The following is a 21,285-nucleotide window of genomic DNA, read 5'->3' on the forward strand; positions in this document are numbered from 1 at the left end:
TTCCTTTAGGGCTCAACAACAGTGTGGAAGTGTAAGCTGAATAAACCCTTCCCTCCCCAACATGCTTCTTGGTCATGATATTTGTGCAGGAATAGAAACCCTGACTGAGACACCAGCCATTCCAGATTCTTCTGTTGTGAATTCTCTGTTTAGCTTTATACCCCATTCTTTTATTGGGTTGTTTGGATTTTTGGAAGTTAACTTCTTGAGTTCTTTATCTATTTTGGGTATTAGCTCTCTATGGGATGTGAGGTTTATGAAGATTTTTCCCCAATCTTGTAGATCTGTCCTTTGCTTTACAGAAGCGTTTCATGAAGTCCCATTTATCAATTCTTGATCTTAGAGCCTGAGCCATTCGAGTTTTCTTTAGGACCCCCTCCTCCTTCCCCCTGCCAATGAGTTTGAGGATCTTTCCCACTTTCTCGTCTATTAGATTCAGTGTATCTGGTTTTATGTTGAAGTCCTTAATCCAGTAGAACCTGAGCTTTGTGCGAGGTGACAAATATGCACCTATTTTCATTTTTCTATAAACATACTGCCAGTTAGAAACATTACCATTTATGGAAGATGCTTGCTTTTATCCATTGTACATTTTTTACTTCTTTGTTAAAAATCAAATGTCCATAAGTGTGTGGGTTTATTTCTGGGTCTTCAATTCTATTCCATTGATTGGCCTGTCTGCCTATCTATCATTACCATGCAGTTTTTATCACTATTGCTTGTAGTACAGCATGAGGTCAGAGATAGTGATTTCCCCTGGAGGTTCTTTTATTTTTAAGAAGGTTTCTTGTTTTTCAATATGAAAATGAGAATTGTTTTTTCCATGTCTGTGAAGAATTGTATTGGAATTTTGATGGGGATTACATTGAATCTCTAGACTGCTTTTCATAGCATGGCCATCTTTACTATGGTCCTACTCATCCATGAGCATGGGCGAGCTGTCTTCTGAGGTCTTCTTCAGTTTATTTCTTCAGAGACTCAAAGTTCTTGTCATATAGATATTTCATTTGTTTTGTTAGAGTCACACCAAGATATTTTATATTACTTGTGACTATTGTGAAGGGTATTATTTCCCTATTTTCTTTCTCAGCCGGTTTATCCTTTGAATAAAGAAAGGCTGCCCCATTTTTAATTGGGTTATTTGGTTTGTTAATATCTAATTTCTTGAGAGAGTGAAATAGCCACCTCCTGTAACCAGGCAGAACTTCCAATGGAAGGAAGGGAACATCAGCTCACCCACAAAATTTTCAATCAAAAGTTTGTCCTGTCTACAAGATGCACGGGGATAAAGGATGGAACAGAGACTGAAGGAATGGCAAACCAATGACTGGCTCAGGTTGAGACCCATTCCATGAAAAAAAGCCAACCCCTGACACTGTTAATAATACTCTGCTATGTTCCTCTATGATGTAGACAGGAGCCTAGCATAAGTGTCCTCTGAGAGGCTTTATCTAGCATTGGATGACAAAGAACCATAGCTAAACAACAGGCAGAGTTTGGAAGTCTTGTGCAAGACCTTCTTGGACATAGAATTGAGTGGTCTAGAGGGTTAGAGATACCACAAGAATACCTACAGTGTAAACTAACCTGGGCACATGGAGACTGATCCACCAACTAAAGAGCATGCAGGGCTGGACCTAGGTGCCCCACAGTATGTAGCAGATGCACAGCTTGGACTTTATGTAGGTTCTCTAACAATTGGATCAAGGCTATCTCTGACTCTGTTGCTTGCCATTGGATCCCCTTCCTCTATGTAGTCTGCCTTGGTGAGCCTCAGTGAGAGAGAATGCATTTAGTCCTGCAGGGACTAGATGTCCCAGGGTGGGGTGGTACCTAAGAGGAGGGGGCTATGGGGAGAGGGATTATAAGGGTGAGACTGAGAGGACCAAAGGAGGGGTGGCAATTAGAATGTAATGTGAATAAAAAAATAAATCATTTAAAAAACATAAAATCTGGGGTTGTGTCCATGAATTGGGTGTTAGGAAATCTCACTAGCACAGAACAAGTCAGGATTGTGGAGGCCCCTTCACAGGGACCATGTGCACACCTTTAACACCACAATTTGTGGAAGAAACATTCTACTTCAGTGAGAACAAAGCTTACCAAAATAGATAAATGAAGATGCTTTCAAAATAAAATGGAAAATGTAGATATTAGTGGTAATAATGCAAAGGCTTGCCATGGGATGAACATCAAACTGAGCAATTGCACAAGCTTTGTTATTTAAATTTCATAAATGCTTTCAGTGGGTATTATCATCTATGATTTATACCTGAGAATACAGAAGGTCAGAGATATTAACTTGTATGTGGTTCAAAATTTCATAAGAAATATTACATGGGGAATGTGAATTTAATTTAATGTTTTCACCACAATATTTAATGACTAAAAGTTTCTTATGGTAGTGTTTTTATATACCACTGTACAGTGTTACACACTATACTGAAAATAAGAAGATTGGAAATCCAGAAATGTAAAAATTTTAATCCAGATGTGCTATTTTTTATGGTCAATGAAAATGGTCCCATAAAAAGAAAATTCTTAGTATTAAAAAATAAAACAATACTTGGAATAAATGACAATAGCCTAGATAAATATTTGTAATTAATAAACTATATGTCTGTTATTTATTTTATGTGCATAAGTGTTTTGCTTTCATGAATGTCTATGTTGTATCACAAGTGTGCCTGGTGTTTGTGGAAGTCAGACAAGGGCCTCACATCCCCTAGAACTGGAATAATGGACACATTATTAATAATAATTATTATTATTAATGCAGAACAGTATAGATGATAGAAATTGAGCCTGGGTTCTCTGCAAGAACAAGAAGTGCTCTTATTTACTGAGTCATCTCTCCATCCCCATAAACCACAATTTTAAAGTGAAAATAGGTTTATGGAATCAAAGTATCAAGATTTACTTGGTATATATCTTATAGTGTGTGAGTGTCATGAAGTAAGAAAATTAATATTTCAACCTCTTAATTAATGAGCCACTTGTTAGGTGGGAAATTATGGTGTATTTTAAACACTACATGGAGTGAAAAAAATCTACAGTATAATTATATTCAAATAAAATTTACCTGTATCAGCATGTGTATTTGATATGAGATAATTTACATTTTCTAAGTCTCGAAGACCTCCATTGCTCTTCATATAAAGCAAGTAAATGTAACTGGTTTAGAAGGAAGCAACACTGAGCTTATGAGTTACCCATATTTTCTTCAATACTTCCAAAAACTACATTCATTCATTGATACTTACTACCTCAATGTTGAAGACCCCTCGATATCATTTTTAATCACCTAAGTTATTCCTACTTATATTCTCATCACTGAAGAAAGGGAGTACGGAAAATATACACATTGGTACTGTTTAGCCTCAAGCTAACAGAGAATCATTTATGCTAAAACTCCGGGTTCTGACTCTAAGCCCAAAGTACTTTATCGATAATAGGTATAAACATGAAATGGCTTCAGTTAGTTCTCACCAATATAAAGTAATTTCTACAGAGAAACTTAAAGACATAGAGGATATCATAGAGAAAGAAAGCTCACCAGGAATCAACTTACTCCAAAAACACAGGGAAGTTCCTGTCAAAGATAGCAGAGACGGCAAGTGTACTCACCTGTAAGGTGAGGCTCCACACACCTGAAAGATTGCTCTAAATACATAATTCTATGTCATTTGATGGAGCACATTAATAGTCAAGTAGATTCAGATTTTTTTGCCAAATAATGGCATAATGGAATTCTACTAAACGTGTAGATGTAATAAATATTAAATTAATTTATATTGCATTCCATATGGATGAAGATGCCAAATAACCAAGGAAAATAATCATTATCATTAAATTCTTCCCTTTTGTTTTCCCCACATGAGCTTTGGATGATATCTTTAAACACATAGGAGACAAAGGTCTGTTCCACTTTGTACTATTTCTCCCAACATTACCATGTAGTACGTGAGATACACTGCTTCTTAGATTAAATTTTTATCCACCAAGTAAGATTAAATTTGCTCTGCTTGTTGTAGTGATAATCACTTGTCAGAACACAAGTTTTCCCAAATAAATGATTTTACAAAGCAGATGATGCCCCATTATGATCCACAGAGCTGGTGCATCATGGGAACTATCCAGAGTTAACAGGCCAACAAAGAAAGCCCTGACTCTACTCTCATAAATTCAATGGCATTCAGTTTGGAATCAATATTGAACTCTTTTCATATAAACACTTTTGTCACTTAAATAAAAAGCAGATTAATAAAGAAAATATCCTTTATGTTATGTTTGGCCTGTTATAGTAAGTAGAAGAAATATGAAAACATCACACTTGTAACTAGTTAGAGATGATTCTATACTATGGAAAGTTCTGGAATATGTCTTCTCTATATTCATTATAGATTGTCACAATTCAGTATATACTGACAAAAATAGACAATTTTTGTTCCACTAGAGAAAAGAGATGGATTGTATCATCTTATACCAATTATAATAAAATAAATTCCAGATAAAGCTATAAATTTAAAAAATAAAATTATGAAAAATGCTATAAAATAATTTTGGTAGTCACTTAATACCCTGAGATGAAAATGCCTTATGAAATATATTTTTAAAATTCAATGAAGCTGAATGATAAATTTGACAAAATAAATATTTTAAACTTCTGTGTTACTTGTTATCATAAATCAATATAAAAACAACATGATAGGGTACACTGTGTAAACTGCACCAGAAGAGAGCTGAAGGAGAGGAAACTGCAGTCAGGACCTTGAATGAATGATTGAAGCAAATGAGTGAATGAATGGATAACTTGGCCAGTGAAATGGCACAGCGATTAAGTAAGGATACTTGCTGTCAAACCTAATATCTAAGATTGGCCCCAAGGAGTCATATTTTGGAAAGAGAGAATCAATTTTTTCTTCTTACTTCCAGAAGAGATGGAGTAGTATATGCCCCCCACAAACAAACAAAAAGCTACTGTCCCCAAATAGTCTATAATATGTTGAGGAGTGGCAATTCTCTTGTCAACAGAGAAATCCTATGAAACAGCAATAGTATATATTTTCATCTATCCTGTGGTTATTAACCACACATATTAGCGAGGACATGGGAGAATTCTTTCTGTTTCATGTCACAAGCTCCTCCTGTGTACACTCTGGCCTCCTCTCAGCATCAGCAATTTCTCCAGGAACTGCTTCCCCTTGATTAAAGAGTACCATCATTTTAAACACACTGTATGAGAAGGTTAAGTAAGTTTTTTTAGTTACTGTTACATAGTAATTTGTGCACTGAAAAGGCCTGTTAAATTTCAACATAATAGTAAGCACAGAAAAATAATGTGCGTGTGTGTGTGTGTGTATTGTAAAAAACCATGAAGTCCATGAAACATGTTTTCAATGCTTTAAAGAATTTTGCATACATCAGAAGTCATTGCCAGTGTCTTAGTCAAGTTATGTCACTAGCAGTAGTAACTTAGTCCTCTAATATGACACATGAAATACATGAAAATGAACAAATTTGAAATTTAAGCTTTCATTTAACATTTCAAACAGTCTAAATCAAATAGGGTATTTTGTACTCATTACTCATTTTGAAGAGAACTCTATTACATTTTTAATTCATAATATAAGAAAAATGGAACTTTATCACATTTGTAACAAGATTTCATTTTTTTGTTAATCAGATGATAGTTCAGACTTATGGAAAAATTGATACCAAAGATCTCTTTATTCACTTTATTTTTTGTTTTGTTTGGCTTTTATTATTATTGTTTTCTTTTCTTTACTTTTTAAAAAACAAATCAATGTCTCATTAGTGCACTCAAGTTAACTTGTTTTTTTTACTATGTACTCCATGCTGGCCAGATACAAACTCATAAAAAAGTGAATACATCTGGAGATAATAATGCTGAATACATTACATCAATCTTAGATAAATACTGCATATTTTCTCACATTTGTATGTCCAGATGTTATAGATAAAATTTTACATATATAGGTGTCATGAATGCAGATGCAAAACAATCTGGGGAAGAGAGGGAGCTGTCAATGAAGGGAAGGGAGAAAAAGGTTATGGACTAGAGTATGGGGAAAATGCCAACCATTGAAATGAGCACAGGGTCCCCAGTGGAGGAGCTTGAGAAAGGACCCAAGGAGCTGAAGGGGTTTGCAGCACCATAAAAGGAACAATATGAATCAGCCAGACCCCCAGAGCTCCCAGGGACTAAATACAAACCACACGTGGAGGGACACATGGCTCCAGATGCATACGCAGCAAAAGATGGCCTTGTTGGACATCAAAGGGAGGCGAGGCCCTTGGTCCTCAGAAGGCTTGATACCCTAGTGTAGGGAAATGTAAGGAAAGGGAAATGGGAGTGGGTGGGTTGGTGTGCAGGGAGAGGGAGGATGGGGTAGGGTGTTTTCAGAGAGGAAACGAGAAAGGGGGATAACATCTGAAATGTAAATAAAGAAAATATCTAATAAAATGCTACCTGTGAATTTAGGAGGTAGAAAAGAATATAAATAAATATATTGTATGGAAAATGTAAACTATTTTGGAGGGACTTGATAATATAAAACACTCATAATAGAGGCCCAGATGTTCATTAGCTATGGGTGGCCTGTAAAATATTGACCATAAGAAAAAGAATAAACTCAAAGACTGTAAAGAACAGTGTAATAAACATTAAACAGTGGAGGCACAAAGTCATGATGGCAGGCCACAGAAGTACCAGTGAAGAAAATACCAAGAAAGTTGGATGAGAGTGCAACTAGGCTGAAGACTTCCTGAAAGGGATGGGGGTTAAGAGCTCACAACAAGGACACACTGGAACAACAGGCCCGTGGGATGCTGGACAGGAAGGAAAATGTAATGGTAAATTTAAAGAGTAGACAACATGTCTAAATGTAAATTTGTTGCTTTATAACTTACTAGGGTTTGCCCAAGAAAAAAATAACCTCCATAGTTCTATATTAGAAAGGAAACAGAAGTCACAGTGTAAAATCTTCTAAGCACAGAACGTTTCCAATGATCCAATGATACAATAGACATTTACAGAAATGTCTATTGTATACTTAAGAGTATTTTTATTTTTTATACTTAAGAGTATTTTTGTTTTATTTACATTTCAAATGATATCCCCTTTCCACATTACCCTTCAGAAAATACCCTATCCCATTCCTCCTCCCCCTGCTCACCACCACCCCCCCCACAAGTCTTTATAGTATTAAAACTCTTCTAAAGGATATATAAAGGTAAAATGTATATTTTAGTTAATTCAAAATTTCCAAAGGACATTAACTTTAGGAAGCTCAAGACTAATCTCACAATATAAAAAGACCTTCCTAATGGCAAGGAAGTATATAATAAGAATAATGGTGAGCTCCAGCCCTCCGTGAACAAAACGACACACAAGAGATGTTAGCTTTACTCTAGAAATGAAAACAAAAAAAGAATGTTTATTTTGAAAATCTACAATGGCTTTTACACACTAAAAAATTAATGGGAAAAATCAACTCACAACCAGAAGATACAATACTCATGATAAAATAAAATCTTAACACTTAAACATGATTTACAATTTGACACTAATATATTATTTCAAATTTTAACATTTATGATGAAATACAAAAATAATAAATTTTAGCTACCCAAACCAGAAAATACCATTCTTTGTGTTCCAGTGCCAGAATCATTTTCTTTACATGAACAGTGCATCAATGCCTGCTTTGAGCACATCCATAATGACCTCCTGGAGATTATAAGCAGTATGCAACCATAAAAGCAATTCTTCAGTTTTGAGTGGGGAAAATCACAATCATCATTATTCACAGTTGATATCATTACTAACTAGGGAGATCCCACCACACCTACAAACTACATGTAAGAAAAGACAATTATTTCAGATTAATCCATGCTAGGCGAACATGTTTTACATAACTTTCTCAGAACACATTTTTTTTTTACACCTACATGATCCTACTCTCATGGAGTTGATATTTCAGTGACAAAAATCATGATGAACAAGTTGATCAGCACAGTGTCTCATGTAGAAACATATGAGAGCACCTAAGGGAAATGGAGAGTAGGAAAGAGGCCCCCGAGAAATGTCAAGGAATAAGCAAGAGCACTGCAGTGTGGCCTGGGCCACGAGTGATGGAACAACCCACACAGTGGGAGCTCCAGATGCCAGGGCCACAGGGCAGTGTTCTAGAAGGTCATGGAAGGCTAGATTGTGGGTGCAATATGTAGCAGGAGAAAGGAGAAGGAAGGTGAAGGGTGAAACACACAGAGCCTTGGAGCTCATTGTGTCTGGGATTCCCTGTGACTAAGAATAAGCTAGGAGGCCGCAGAAAACACTTCAGGGAAGAAATGTTAAGGGCTGATACCTTTTAAAATGATGGCTCTGGCTACTGCATTCCCAGGACAATAAAGACAAGAGCAGAGCCTAGATTGGAGGTTTCTACAATAATCTTAGTTACAGATGAAGGACACATTCACACAGCAAGTGTGCGGACTGGAGATGGGGGAGGAGGCAGGAAGGCAGACAGTGCTGTGTCACAAACAGATGAAAGGTAATTTTCAGAAGTATAACAAGATAATTTCTTTTCATATCAAATATGAGGACAGACAGACAAAGATACTTCGGGACCTCAAGGATAACTGCCTAAGGTCTGGCCTAAGGACCAGGAAGGGTGGCATTTCTATTAACAAATTGGAAAAGGTAAAGAAAGGCAACTCTGTCAGGAAATCAGTATCTATCTGGTCAGCTGTCAAGTGGACTGTTGAGTACTTAAAACCAGAACACAGAGAAGGAATGTCCTGGGGTCATTACAGTCATGAATTTGTTGGTAAATTACAGTCATGAATTTGTTGGTAATACTCAAAGTTCTCCCATATATGAAGTGACAAAGGCATATAAAATGTGGAATGCTGATCTATGTGCAGGGTTCAGAAGGTAAGGCACACACAGTAAATGATAATAAGAGTCATTTGTCAACAGCAGCAAGGTCTAAGAAATGGCTGTGAGAATGAGTGGCTGAGAAGGGTGAAGTGAGGTCCCTGGGGACAAGTGTCAAAATGTACAAAGTCCAGAGTGTTGGAACAATCATCCATGAGAACATTTTAATCAGGAAGGGCATGGCAGAAAAACTAAAGAAAATGGTAATGTCTCAAGGATTCATCATTTTCCATTTCTAAAAAAATAACTAGAAAAAATTGTGAGTGAGATAATGTGATCAAAATGAGATTCAAGAAAGAGAATGTTCAAGAAAGCCATAAGGAACAGGCCTGGAAGTAGCAAAAGGGAGAGAACAGAACTTACCGCTGAGGCCCAGTGCACTGAGTGCATATAGAGAAAACCGACATCCTTCATGGTGATCCAAGACACAGTATGGTGGAGCTGGCTCAAGAGCCTGACTGTACCAGTCTCCAACTCAGTTCAGTGAAGTTAGACTGTACCTTAAACAGCTATGCTGTAATTCTAATACTCCTTCCCAGCCTCCTTTTTAAAGAACCGACTGCTAAACACTGCCAAAACTCCACTAGCTTCACAACTATTACTAGAAGCTTCTAGATTTCTAATGGTAGAGAAATGGGGGAACATAGCAGCAGAACATGAAAAATGACCTTGAGGCTACTAAGTACAAGTAGTTTCAGAAGTTAAAGAAAGATTGGATCAGAAAAGGCAAAGTGGTGAGATTAACATTCTGAAATCTGGAGATCTTGGGTTCATTCAGGAGTCCAAAAAGAACAAGGAAGAAGAGTATGGGTGTTGATAAAAGACATGATGAAGGGAGGGAAAGACAGAAACATGCATTGCTCAGAATCTTCCATTTGACTCATGCTGACAGAGACAAGAGGTCCTCGGTGGCCTTATTCTGAGTGCCCCTATGCTTTGCTGTCTTTTTCTAATGGAGCCCTGTTGAGGTGTGATCTTATTCCAAGTTGGAGAGTTTCCTCTCCACTCCTGCTGATGGAAGGATGGAGTTGGGTAGAGCGATGATGATCTTGGAGTGACCATATGAGACTCTGTTGGACTCGGTTGGACCCTCTTGGATGCTGTTGAAGATGGCTTCAAAGTCAAGAAAGGAACAAATAATTTATATCTAAAAAATCATTTATAACAGTAAAAGAATAAAAATATGTAGAATGACTTTTCACTCAAACAAGTATAAGATCTGCATGGAGAAAATGTTTTAAAGGTTAATCCAAGATATTGAAATAAAATTAATTGTACTTTGGCTTTAGAGTGCCTGGTCAGCAATTAAACACAGGTATTTAAGTATTGAGAGATGCAGCCATAGAGAGATGGAGAAGCTCCTTATAAAGATACACTTTCTATAAAAGTCACAAGAAAAATATTAATGAATTTGACAAACATTTTTAAGTTACACCTAGTAAAAGAAATGTATAAAAACAGATACAACAATAATGAAGAAAAATAAGACTGAAAAGTTCTGAGACACAACAAAACATTAAATATACAGAATTATATATTATAAAATAGCAATATAATACTATAATATAGCATATCATTTTATAATACCCAAATATAATTTATGTAATATGATTACTATAATAAACACAAAGTTTGTTATTGGAACAGGACAAAAAAAAAGTTACCAATGGAATATCCAGAAAGAAAAATATGTAAACATGTTACTCTGATTTATATATAAGGTACTCTAATAAAATGTTTGCTTTTGAAGTCTTGCTATCCAAGACTTTAGTCCCCAAATCTCCCAAGGACTAAACCACCAAACAAAGAGTATACGTGGAGGGATCTATGGCTCCAGCTACATATGTAGCAGAAGATTACCTTATCTGGCATCAGTGGGATGGGGAGAACTGATTGGATCTAAAGAATTTGATGTAGCCATTCATTTATCTACTGACATATCATAGTTTAATGATGTTTTCAGGGATGGCATGAAATGTCAGAGGTGGCTATAGTCAGAGGAAGCAGGGCCCTGTGAGTATGTCCTTGAGAACTAAGTCTTTCCTGTGCCTCTCTGTCGTTTTCAGCTCTCCAGCGCGATGAGGTAAGCAGCTGTCCTCTACTGTATGTTCCTGCCATGATGCTCTCCCTCTCAACAGAACAGAGTCAGTGGACCTGCTGACCAGGAACTCTAAGCCAACATAATTTTCTTTCTTTTAAACCATTTTTCTCAGATATTTGTTACAAAAACGAAGTAGCAACACATTTTGATAACAGCTAAATGACAAAGATGTACTAGAAGTCACTGGGGGCGGGGGAAGCACCACCAAACAAATTGTGATGTACATATAAAGATAAAGTTGCATTTCTATTACATTCTATGTTAAAATATCAGTCCTGGGATAATTAAATATAGAAAACCATATAATTGTTTTATAAGATATGTTGCCTACAGAAATGGGTGCAAGGGGGGGGGCTGGAGAGAAGATGGCTCAGCGGTTAAGAGTGCTAGGAGGTCATGAGTTTAAATCCTAGCAACTACATGATGGCTCACATGAGATCTGATGCCCTCTTCTGGAGTGTCTGAAGACAGCTACAGTGTACTCACATTAAATAAATAAATAAATAAATAAATAAATAAATAAATAAATAGAGATAGATAGATAGATAGATAGATAGATAGATAGATAGATCTTTAAAAAAGAAAAAAAGAAATGGGTAGGAGGTTCTTCTCCTATTCCGTTCAAAGTAGAAATGCAAACTCTAGAAATAATAGTAAGGACAACACTATGGGACCAAAAGAAATAAATAGAATGGCAAGCTGATAAGGAATAACAGCACAGAAGAAATACCACAGATGGCAGCACATTTTAACATTTCTACCTATAGAGAGCAAAGAAGGCTATTCAGTCCTGACAAAATAGCACTTAGATCCTAAGATAATCAAAATAGCACTTAGATCCTAAGATAATCAAGCTAGAAATCACACGGAAAATCACTATGTATGTGAGGTAATCTGGCATGATAGTTGTCAGCTGACTGACTGTGAGGGTTGATTTAGCTAATTTGGTTGTGATTATCCCTTCTTCCCTCACCACTCCATGAGCATCCCACCTGAAACTGCAGTCAGTTGAGCATGGCCTATTCCTCAGAGAAATCATAGGTATATGAGTAGCTTCCATCACCTGCTAAAGCCTCAAAACAAGATCATAAGAAAATATGAAAAATCTTCCTGTCACCTCTTCCACATTAATCACTGAAAATTCAGAAGAGGTGTTTGTTGAAGGACTGCGTGATCCAAAACCTTCCACTTTCTCCACAATTTCCAGATATGAGTTTCATTGTTAGTTATCATCTATTTTATGAGGAAGCATCTCTGAGAACACTTGAGTCAAGCATTGGTCTAATGATAAAGCATTATGAAATCAGAAGTCATTTATTGCTATATTCCCTTAGCAGAATAATTGTAGTAGGTTTTCCCCAAGCCCAAGAACTACCTAGTCTCAGATTTTGGAACACAATAGCAATGCCAGTAATGAGTTCCATCTCATGAAATGGACATTAAATCCAATCAGAATGTTTGGTTGCCTCCATTACACTTTTGCCACTATTTTACCAGGTCACTTGTAGGTGGCAGGGTTGGTAGCTGGATGCTATTGACTACCTTTCTCCTCCTACAGCTGGCAAAATACCCTTCAGCACCATGAAAGTCAGTAAGAGTGAGGCTCTTAGTTGGAGAGCAGCTTATCTCAATTGTAAGACTCAGAGGTTATTGAAGAGTGCAAGGAAACAGTGTCTCCCAGACACAACAGGACCAATGTACATCTGAACTCACAGAGACTATGGCAGCGTGTATAAAACCTGCATAGGATTAACCCAGAAGAGGGCCCCAGCACTACAATAGGGAAGTGGACACAGGTCCTGCTCTTAATCAATTAGCTATATGCAACTGATACCTGCTGTTCATAGAATATCGCTGGGTATATCAACTATATTCCAGAATAAGGCCATGTTCAAGACAATTTGGCCAAGGCAAATGAACTCCATAGATTTTCTGTGGACAGATTTTTGCGGTTGTTGTTTTTGTTTTGTTTTGTTTTTTATCTTGTGAGGATGAACTTTTGTCTTATTTTTCCTTTGTTTTGATTTTCAATTGTTCTGGGATATTTAAAAAAAACAGACAGGGAGAAAGAACATTTGTGAAGAGGATCTTGAATGAGTTGGGAAATGGAAACAAATACAATTTATTTTTTGAAAAAAAATTAAAACAGATAGGGAAAGTAAAATCTCTAAATGTAGAGATTGAAACAGAATGTTGTTACAATAATCTATGAGACAAAAAAAAAGAAAATCCAAAAGAAATTGCAAGAAAAAGATATATAACTGAAAGAAAGCACAAATACTATACACTAAAATATGAGATTAACCTAAGCAATGATGACAAAACGAATAACACATTGTTTCTTGTCCTATAGACCATAAAATAGCACAATCAATAATATGACTTCTTACCTCAGAAACATCAAAATAAACTCATAAAGACAAAAGCAGAAAATACTGACATTAAAACAGCAAAGAACCATTTATGTTTAATGACTCAAAATACTAGTTCTTTAAAAAGAATCAGCAAAACTGATACACATCCCTGTAAGGAAATGAACAGCAGTGAAGAGGAGAGTGAATCAAAGGCAGCTAGAATGGAGCAGAGGAAGCCACAGTGGGTCCGGCCATCACTACAAGGGCAGGGAGAAATATTAATGACTTTATGACTCCAAGATAACTTAGAAGAAGCAGAATAATTCTTCAGATGACACAGACAGCCTGATCTCATCTAAATAGAAACAAACCTGATAAAACCATAGGATTATTAAAGAAATTGCATTAGTAATTTACATGCTCCAAAAAGAACGTATGAGGTTGAAACAGTTTTATTTGTGAGGTTTTTAAAAACAAATTGATAACTACTCAACAATAAATATTAACAAATTAATGAACCATATAACAGCTTAGAGGAATCTCAGAGAAATTATTTTGTTTCAAAGATCAACATTTCAGAATAAAATTGAGCAAAAATTTACAAAATGTTATTCCACAATAGCTAGCATATAAAATGCCTTTAGTAGAAAAATACATGTTGCATGAAATAATCACAAAAATAGAGTTAATTCCTAATGATGTAAAATATTTTACTCATTAGTGTGACAAAAATAAAGAACCCTGGCAATATTAAGTGTTGGAAGAGGTGTACAAGAGAAACAGTTCTACACAGAAGTTTTAAAATATCTCCAAACATCTGAAGGAATAATGCTGTCTGTTTAAATGCTTATCCTAATTCCACACTTAGGTTTGTTTCCTATAAAATTTCTTCTGTGGTGTCCACTGAGATGTTCAAAATAATATTTATGATAGTCTTAGTCATTAGGTTATGGTTTGGGGTCTGTCTGAATATTATGAATCATAAAACAGGGAAATAAATGTGAATTGAATTACAGCCATGTTTATCAGGGAAAAGTAGAAGAAACAAAACAACATGAAAAGACAAGTTGAAAGAGAGCACATACAGTTACACAGGATCTATTTTTATACATGTTTCATCTATTTACATTGCATTCAAGTGCATAATATAATTGTTTATTAACATGCTTTTAGTATACTTAATGTGTAAATCCATAATTTTCATGAATTTGTATCTTAAAAGAAATAATGTACTTTATAGTTGCTATTGAGGATTTTTCTCATACTATCTTTTTTATTTTATTTTTACTCATTTATTTAATTATTTTGGCTTTTTGAAAGGATTTTGTTGTGTAAACCAAGGTACCCATGATCTTTCTTGATCCTCCTATTTCAGGATCCAAAGTGCTGAGACTACAGTTTTGAACTCCCATGCTAGTAGCTGATATTTCCACAGTGACATGAGTCCTGAACATTTCCCCATGGCAAGCTCATTTTTGTGGATTTTACATGATCCAGGATTATACATTTATAATTCAAAATAAATAGTTAAGTTTAAACCTGAGAATGATCACACTTTCTTTTTATAATTGTAATGAACATTTAATAAAATGTATATTCATATATAATAACAATAAAGTCACAAAGTTATACACACATATACATATATGAAATTCTATATGTTATATATATATGAAATTTTATATGTTCATGTGTGTGTGTGTGTGTGTGTGTGTGTGTGTATCTGTGACATTTATGACTACCAGTTTGTAGATACAACAAAAAAGCAGAAGGCAAGGTCTTCAGAGAAGGAAGGTCTGATGGTGGCATTATTTAGGCGGTTGTTATTTAGGAGTAACAGGCACAGCCCACAGCTGGCAGGAGAGTGCACTAATGTGCAAATCCAAGATTAGGAGCTGTTTCTAGGAAAGTCACTTAGAAATGTGACTTTTCCAAGTCTATGCCTGGGAAACCTATAAAATTATCTGTTGAGATATGAGCTCCAAAATTACAGAAATACAAACACACATGAGCATAAGAATGTACAAGTATATGCTGGTACATTCAAACACTAAAATATAATACTGGAAAAATAAGGTAAAACAAATCAATATGGATGAATATAAAAAATATATAATTAAATGTAAACTTCTCTTACATAGAAAGGAAAACTTAGATTTGTACACATTTCAAAAATACAAATTTAACAGTTAAGTCACATGATTATATACCATAGAATGATTATAAATATATATGTATAATATATTCTTATATCCTAAAATATTCTTTTTTTCTTTTTTCTTCTTTTTTAAAATTTTTTTTATTTATTTTTATTTGGATTGGATACTTTATTTACATTTCAAATATTTTCTGCTTTGGAAATCCCCTTATCCCATCTCCCCTCACCCTGCCTCTCTGAGGGTTCTTCCCCACCCACCCACCCACTCCAGGTCTCCCTCACTGGCATTTCCCCTACATTGGGGCATTGAACACTCTCAGGCCCAAGAGCCTCTCCTCCCACTGATATCCAAAAAAGCCATCCTCTGCTATATACGTGGCCAGTGCCATGGGTTGCTCCATGTGTATTTTTTGGTTGGTGGTCCAGTCCCCAGAAGGGAGTAGCCTGCTGACACTGTTGCTCCCTCCATGGGGCTGCCAATCCCCTGAGCTCCGTCAGTCCCTTCTCCAACTACTCCATCAGGGAATCCTGAGCTCAGTCCAATGGTTGGCTGCAAGCTTTGGCCTCTGTCAGGCCCTGGCAAAGCTTCTCAGGGGACAGCCATATCAGGTTTCCATCAGCAAGCACTTCCCAGCATCAACAATAGTGTCCGGGTTTGGGAGTGTACATGGGATGGAACCCCGGGTGAGGCATTCTCTGGATGGCTTTTCCTTCAGGCTCTGCTTCACACTTGTCTCCATAAATCCTACTGTGAGTATTTTGTTCACCCTTCTAAAAAGTACTGAAGCAACCACATTTTAGTCTTATTTCTTCTTAGTCTTCATATGGTCTGTGAAATAAAGTTTGGGTATTCCAAACTGGTGGGCTAATATCCACTTATCAGTGAGTACAAAACATGTTGGTTCTTTTCTGACTGAGGTACCTCATTCAGGATGGTATTTTCAAGTTCCATCTATTTGCTTGTGAATTTCATGAAGTTGTTTTTAATAGCTGAGTAGTATTCCATTGTGTAAATGTACCACATTTTCTGTATCCATTCCTCTATTAAAGGACACCTGGGTTTTTTCCAGCTTCTACCTATTATGAATAAGGCTGCTATAAACATAGTAAAGCATGTGTCCTTATTACATGTTAAAGCATCTTCTTGGTATATGCCTAGGAGTGGTATAGCTGGGTCCTTAGGTAGTATTATGTCCAATTTTCAGAGGAACCACTAGACTGATTTCCACAGTGGTAGTACCAACTTGCAACCCCACCAGCAGTGGAGGAGTGTTCCTCTTTCTCCACATCCACGCCAGCACCTGTTTTCTCCTGAGTTTTTTAACTTAGCCATTCTGACTTGTGTGAGGTAGAATCTCAGGGGTGTTTTGATTTACATTTCCCTGATGGCTAAGGATGCTGAATATTTCTTTAGGTGTTTCTCAGTCCTTCAAGTTTACCATCTGTTGTCCTTTGTCGGATGCTGGATTTGTGGAAAGATATTGTGTAAATTTGGTTGTATCATGGATTATCTTGGTTTCTCTATCTATGGTGAGTGAGAGTTTTGCTGGGTATAGTAGTCTGGGTTGGCATTGTGTTCTCTTAGGGTCTGTATGAGATCTTCCCAGGATCTTCTAGCTTTCATCATCTCTGGTGAAAAGTCTGGTGTAATTCTGGTAGGGTTGCCTTTATAAGTTACTTGCCCTTTTTCCCTTACTGCTTTTAATATTCTTTCTTTGTTTAGTGCATTTGGTGTTTTGATTATTTTGTTGGGGAGGACTTTCTGGTCTGGTCCAGTTTGTTTGGAGTTCTGTAGGCTTCTTGTATGTTTATGGGCATCTCTTTCTTTAGGTTAGGGGAGTTTTCTACTATAATTTTGATGAAGATATTTACTGGTCCTTTAAGTTGTAAATCTTTGCTCTCTTCTATACCTATAATCCTTAGGTTTGGTCTTCTCATTGTGTCCTGGATTTCCTGGATGCTTTTGGGTTACAAGCTTTATGCATTTTGCATTTTCTTTGGCTGTTAAGTCAATGTTTTCTATGGCATCTTCAGCACCTGAGATTCTTTCTTCTATCTCTTGTATTCTATTGTTGATGCTTGCATCTATGACTCCTGAATTCTTTCCAAGGTTTTCTATCTCCAGAGATGTCTCACTTTGTGATTTCTTTATTATAGTTTCTACTTCCACTTTTACAACCTGAATGGTTCTGTCCACTTCCTTCACTTGATTGTTTGTGTTTTCCTATAATTTCTTAAGGGACTTTTGTGTTTCCTTTTTAAGGGATTCTGTGTGTTAGCCCATGTTCTCCTGTATTTCTTCAAGGGATTTTTGTGTTTCCTCATTAAGGGATTTTACTTGTTGACCCATGTTATCCTGTATTTCTTTAAGGGAGTTATTTAAGTCCTTCTTAATGTCCTCTATCAGCATCATGAGGGAAGGTTTTAAATTCAACTCTTGTTTTTCTAGTGTGTTAGAGTATCAAGAACTTGCTGTGGTGGGAGAACTGGGTTCTGATATTGCCAAGTAGCCTTGGTTTCAGTTGGTAGGGTTCTTGTGCTTATCTTTCGCCATCTGGTTATCTATGGTGCTAGTTGGTCTTGCTGTTTCTGGCTGGAACTTGTCCTTCCTGTGGGCCTATAAGCCTGTGTCCAAACTCCTGGGAGACTAACTCTCTTCTAGCAGGGTCTGTAGACAGAAGGCTGTGGAGCTGCCTGGCTCCCTGGTACAAATGGCAACCTGAAGACCTCTGTCCTAGCTGCTCCACTGATCGTATGCCCTGTGTTCTCCTAGCTGTTCCACTCCAGAGAGAAGGTGGAGATCTTACCTCCACGCTCAGAAGTGAAAGTGCTCCTGGGATTTCACCCTCTCCTGGTAGGATGGGCACAGAAGGCTGTGGACTTGCTTGGCTCCCTGGTGCAAATGTCCTCTATTTCCCATTTCTAATAGGGTTATTTGGTCCTCTGGAGTCTGACTTCTTGAGTTCTTTGTATTTATTGGATAGTAGCCCTCTATCATATGTAGGACTAGTAAAGATCTTTTCCCAGTATGTTGGTTTCTGTTTTGTCCTATTGACAGTGTCTTTGCCTTACAGAAGCTTTGCAATTTTATGAAGTCCCATTTGTCAATTCTTTATCTTAGAGCATAAGCCATTGTTGTTCTCTTCAGGAACTTTTCTCCTAGGTCTATGTGTTCCAAACTTTTCCCCAATTTCTCTTCTATTAGATTCAATGTTTCTGGTTTGATGTGGAGGTCCTTGATCCATTGGACTTGAGCTTTGTACAGGAGGATAAGAATGGATCAATTTCCTTCTTCTTGAGCTTTTTGTAGTCTGTGAATTGTATCTTGGGTGTTATGAACTTTTAGACTAATATACACTTATCAGTGAGTGCATACCATGTGTTTTCTTTTGTGATTGGGTTATCTCACTAAGTGTGGATACTTAGGTCCTTCTTAAAATGAGGAACAAAATACCCATGGGAGGAGATACAGAGACAAAGTGTAGAGCAGAGACTGAAGGAAAGGCCATCCAGAGACTGCACCACCTAGGGATCCATCCCACATACAGTTACCAAACACAGACACTATTGTGGATGTCAAGAAGTACTTGCTGACAGGAGCCTGATATAGCTGTCTCCTGAGAGGAACTGCTAGTGCCTGAATAATATAGAGGTGGATGCTCTCAGCCAACCATTGGACTGAGCATAGGGTCCCCAATGGGGGAGCTATAGAAAAAGGAACAAAGGAGCTGAAGGGTTTTGCAGGCCCATAGGAGGAACAACAATATGAACCAACCAGTATTCACAGAACTCATAGGGACTAAACCACCAACCAAAGAGTAGAAATGGAGGGATCCATGGCTCCAGCCACATATGTAGCAGAGGATGGCCTTGTTGGACATCAGTGGGAGGTGAGACCCTTGGCCCTGTGAAGGCTCAATGTCCCAGTGTAGGGAAAGGCCAGGACAGGGAAGAGGGAGTGTGTGGGTTGGTGAGCAGGGGGAGGGGGAAAGGGTTTTATGAGGGGAAACCAGGAAGGATGATAACATTTGAAATGTAAATAAAAAAATCTAATTTTACAAAAAGGGGGTGTAAAGAAAGACATAAAAGGGAAAAAGGAATATGGATCAATTTGCATTCCTCTACATGTTGACTTCCAGTTGAACCAGCACCATTTGCTGAAAATGCTGTCATTTTTCCACTGGATGGTTTTAGCTCCTTTGTCAAAGATCAAGTGACCATAAATTTGTGGGTTCATTTCTGGGTCTTCAATTCTGTTCCATTAAGCTACCTGCCTGCCACTGTACCAATACCATGCAGTTTTTATCACTATTGCTCTGTAGTACAGCTTAAGGTCAGGGATGGTGATTTTGCCCAAAGTTCGTTCATTGTTGAGAATAGTTTTCACTATCCTGGGCTTTTTGTTATTCCAAATGAACTTTCAAATTGCTCTAACCCTATGAAAAATTGAGTTGGAATTTTGATGGGGATTGCATTGAATCTGTAGCTTGTTTTTGGCAAGATGGCCATTTTTACTATATTAATCCTGCCAATACATGAGCATTGAAGATCTTTCAATCTTCTGAGGTTTTCTTCGATTTCTTTCTTCAGAGATTTGAAGTTCTTGTCTTATAGATCTTTCACTTGTCACACCAAGATACTTTATAATGTTTGTGACTTTGTGATGGGTGCAGTTTCCCTAATTTCTTTCGTGGCCTGTTTATCCATTGAGTAGAGGAAAGCTACTGATTTGTTTGTATTAATTTTATATTCAGCCACTTTGCCTTTGTTGAATTTGTTTATCACCTGTAGGAGTTCACTGGTGGAGTTTTTTGGGTCACTTAAGTATACTATCATATCATCTGCAAATATTGATAATTTGACTTCTTCCTTTCCAATTTGTATCCCTTTGACCTCCTTTTGTTGTCTAATTGCTCTATCTAGAACTTCAAGTACTATACTGAATAGATGGGGCAAAAGAGAGGGCAGACTTGTTAAGTCCCTGATTTTAGTGGGATTTCTTCAAGTTTCTCTCCATTTAGTTTGATGTTGGCTACTGGTTTGCTATATTTTGCTTTTACTTTGTTTAGGTTTGGGCCTTGTACTGGCTAGTTTCATGTGTCAACTTGACACAGGCTGGAGTTATCACAGAGAAAGGAGTTTCAGTTGAGGAAGTGCCTCCATGAGATCCAGTTGTGGGGCATTTTCTCAATTAGTGATCAAGTGGGGAGGGCCCCTTGTGGGTGGTACCACCTTTGGGCTGGTGCTCTTGTGGTCTATAAGAGAGCAGGCTGAGCAAGCCAGGGGAAGCAAGCCAGTAAGAAACATCTCTTCATGGCCTCTGCATCAGCTCCTGCTTCCTGACATGCTTGAGTTCCAGTCCTGAATTCTATTTTTTTCATTCAATATATTTTTTATTTACATTTCAAATGATTTCCCCTTTTCTAGCCCCCCCCACTCCCGTAAGCCCCCTTCTCTCCCCTGTCCTCTCACCCACCCCCTTCCCACTTCCCCGTTCTGGTTTTGCCGAATACTGCTTCACTGAGTCTTTCCAGAACAAGGGGCCACTCCTCTTTTCTTCTTGTACCTCATTTGATGTGTGGATTATGTTTTGGGTATTCCAGGTTTCTAGGTTAATATCCACTCATTAGTGAGTGTATACCATGATTCACCTTTTGAGATTGGGTTACCTCACTTAGTATGATGTTCTCTAGCTCCATCCATTTGCCTA

The 21,285-nt window shown here is 37.2% G+C and overlaps 1 protein-coding gene across 2 annotated transcripts in view; it reads right to left on the reverse strand.

Annotated features, from left to right (window-relative positions):
* Positions 1 to 21,285, reverse strand: part of Spag16 (sperm associated antigen 16) — a 979,959-nt gene that overhangs the window by 858,003 nt on the left and 100,671 nt on the right. Inside the window, exon 11 of one of the 2 annotated variants that reach the window (XM_052193591.1) lies at positions 9,824 to 10,075. The exons of the other annotated variant lie outside the window; for it this stretch is intronic. Coding sequence (XP_052049551.1) covers positions 9,824 to 10,075 — 252 coding nt within the window. Of the gene's footprint in view, positions 1 to 9,823; positions 10,076 to 21,285 lie in introns of those variants that run through there. 2 annotated transcript variants of the gene reach the window in all.

The sequence above is a fragment of the Apodemus sylvaticus genome, chromosome 9 (assembly GCF_947179515.1).
Source record: "Apodemus sylvaticus chromosome 9, mApoSyl1.1, whole genome shotgun sequence".
Classification (NCBI taxonomy): Eukaryota; Metazoa; Chordata; class Mammalia; order Rodentia; family Muridae; genus Apodemus; species Apodemus sylvaticus.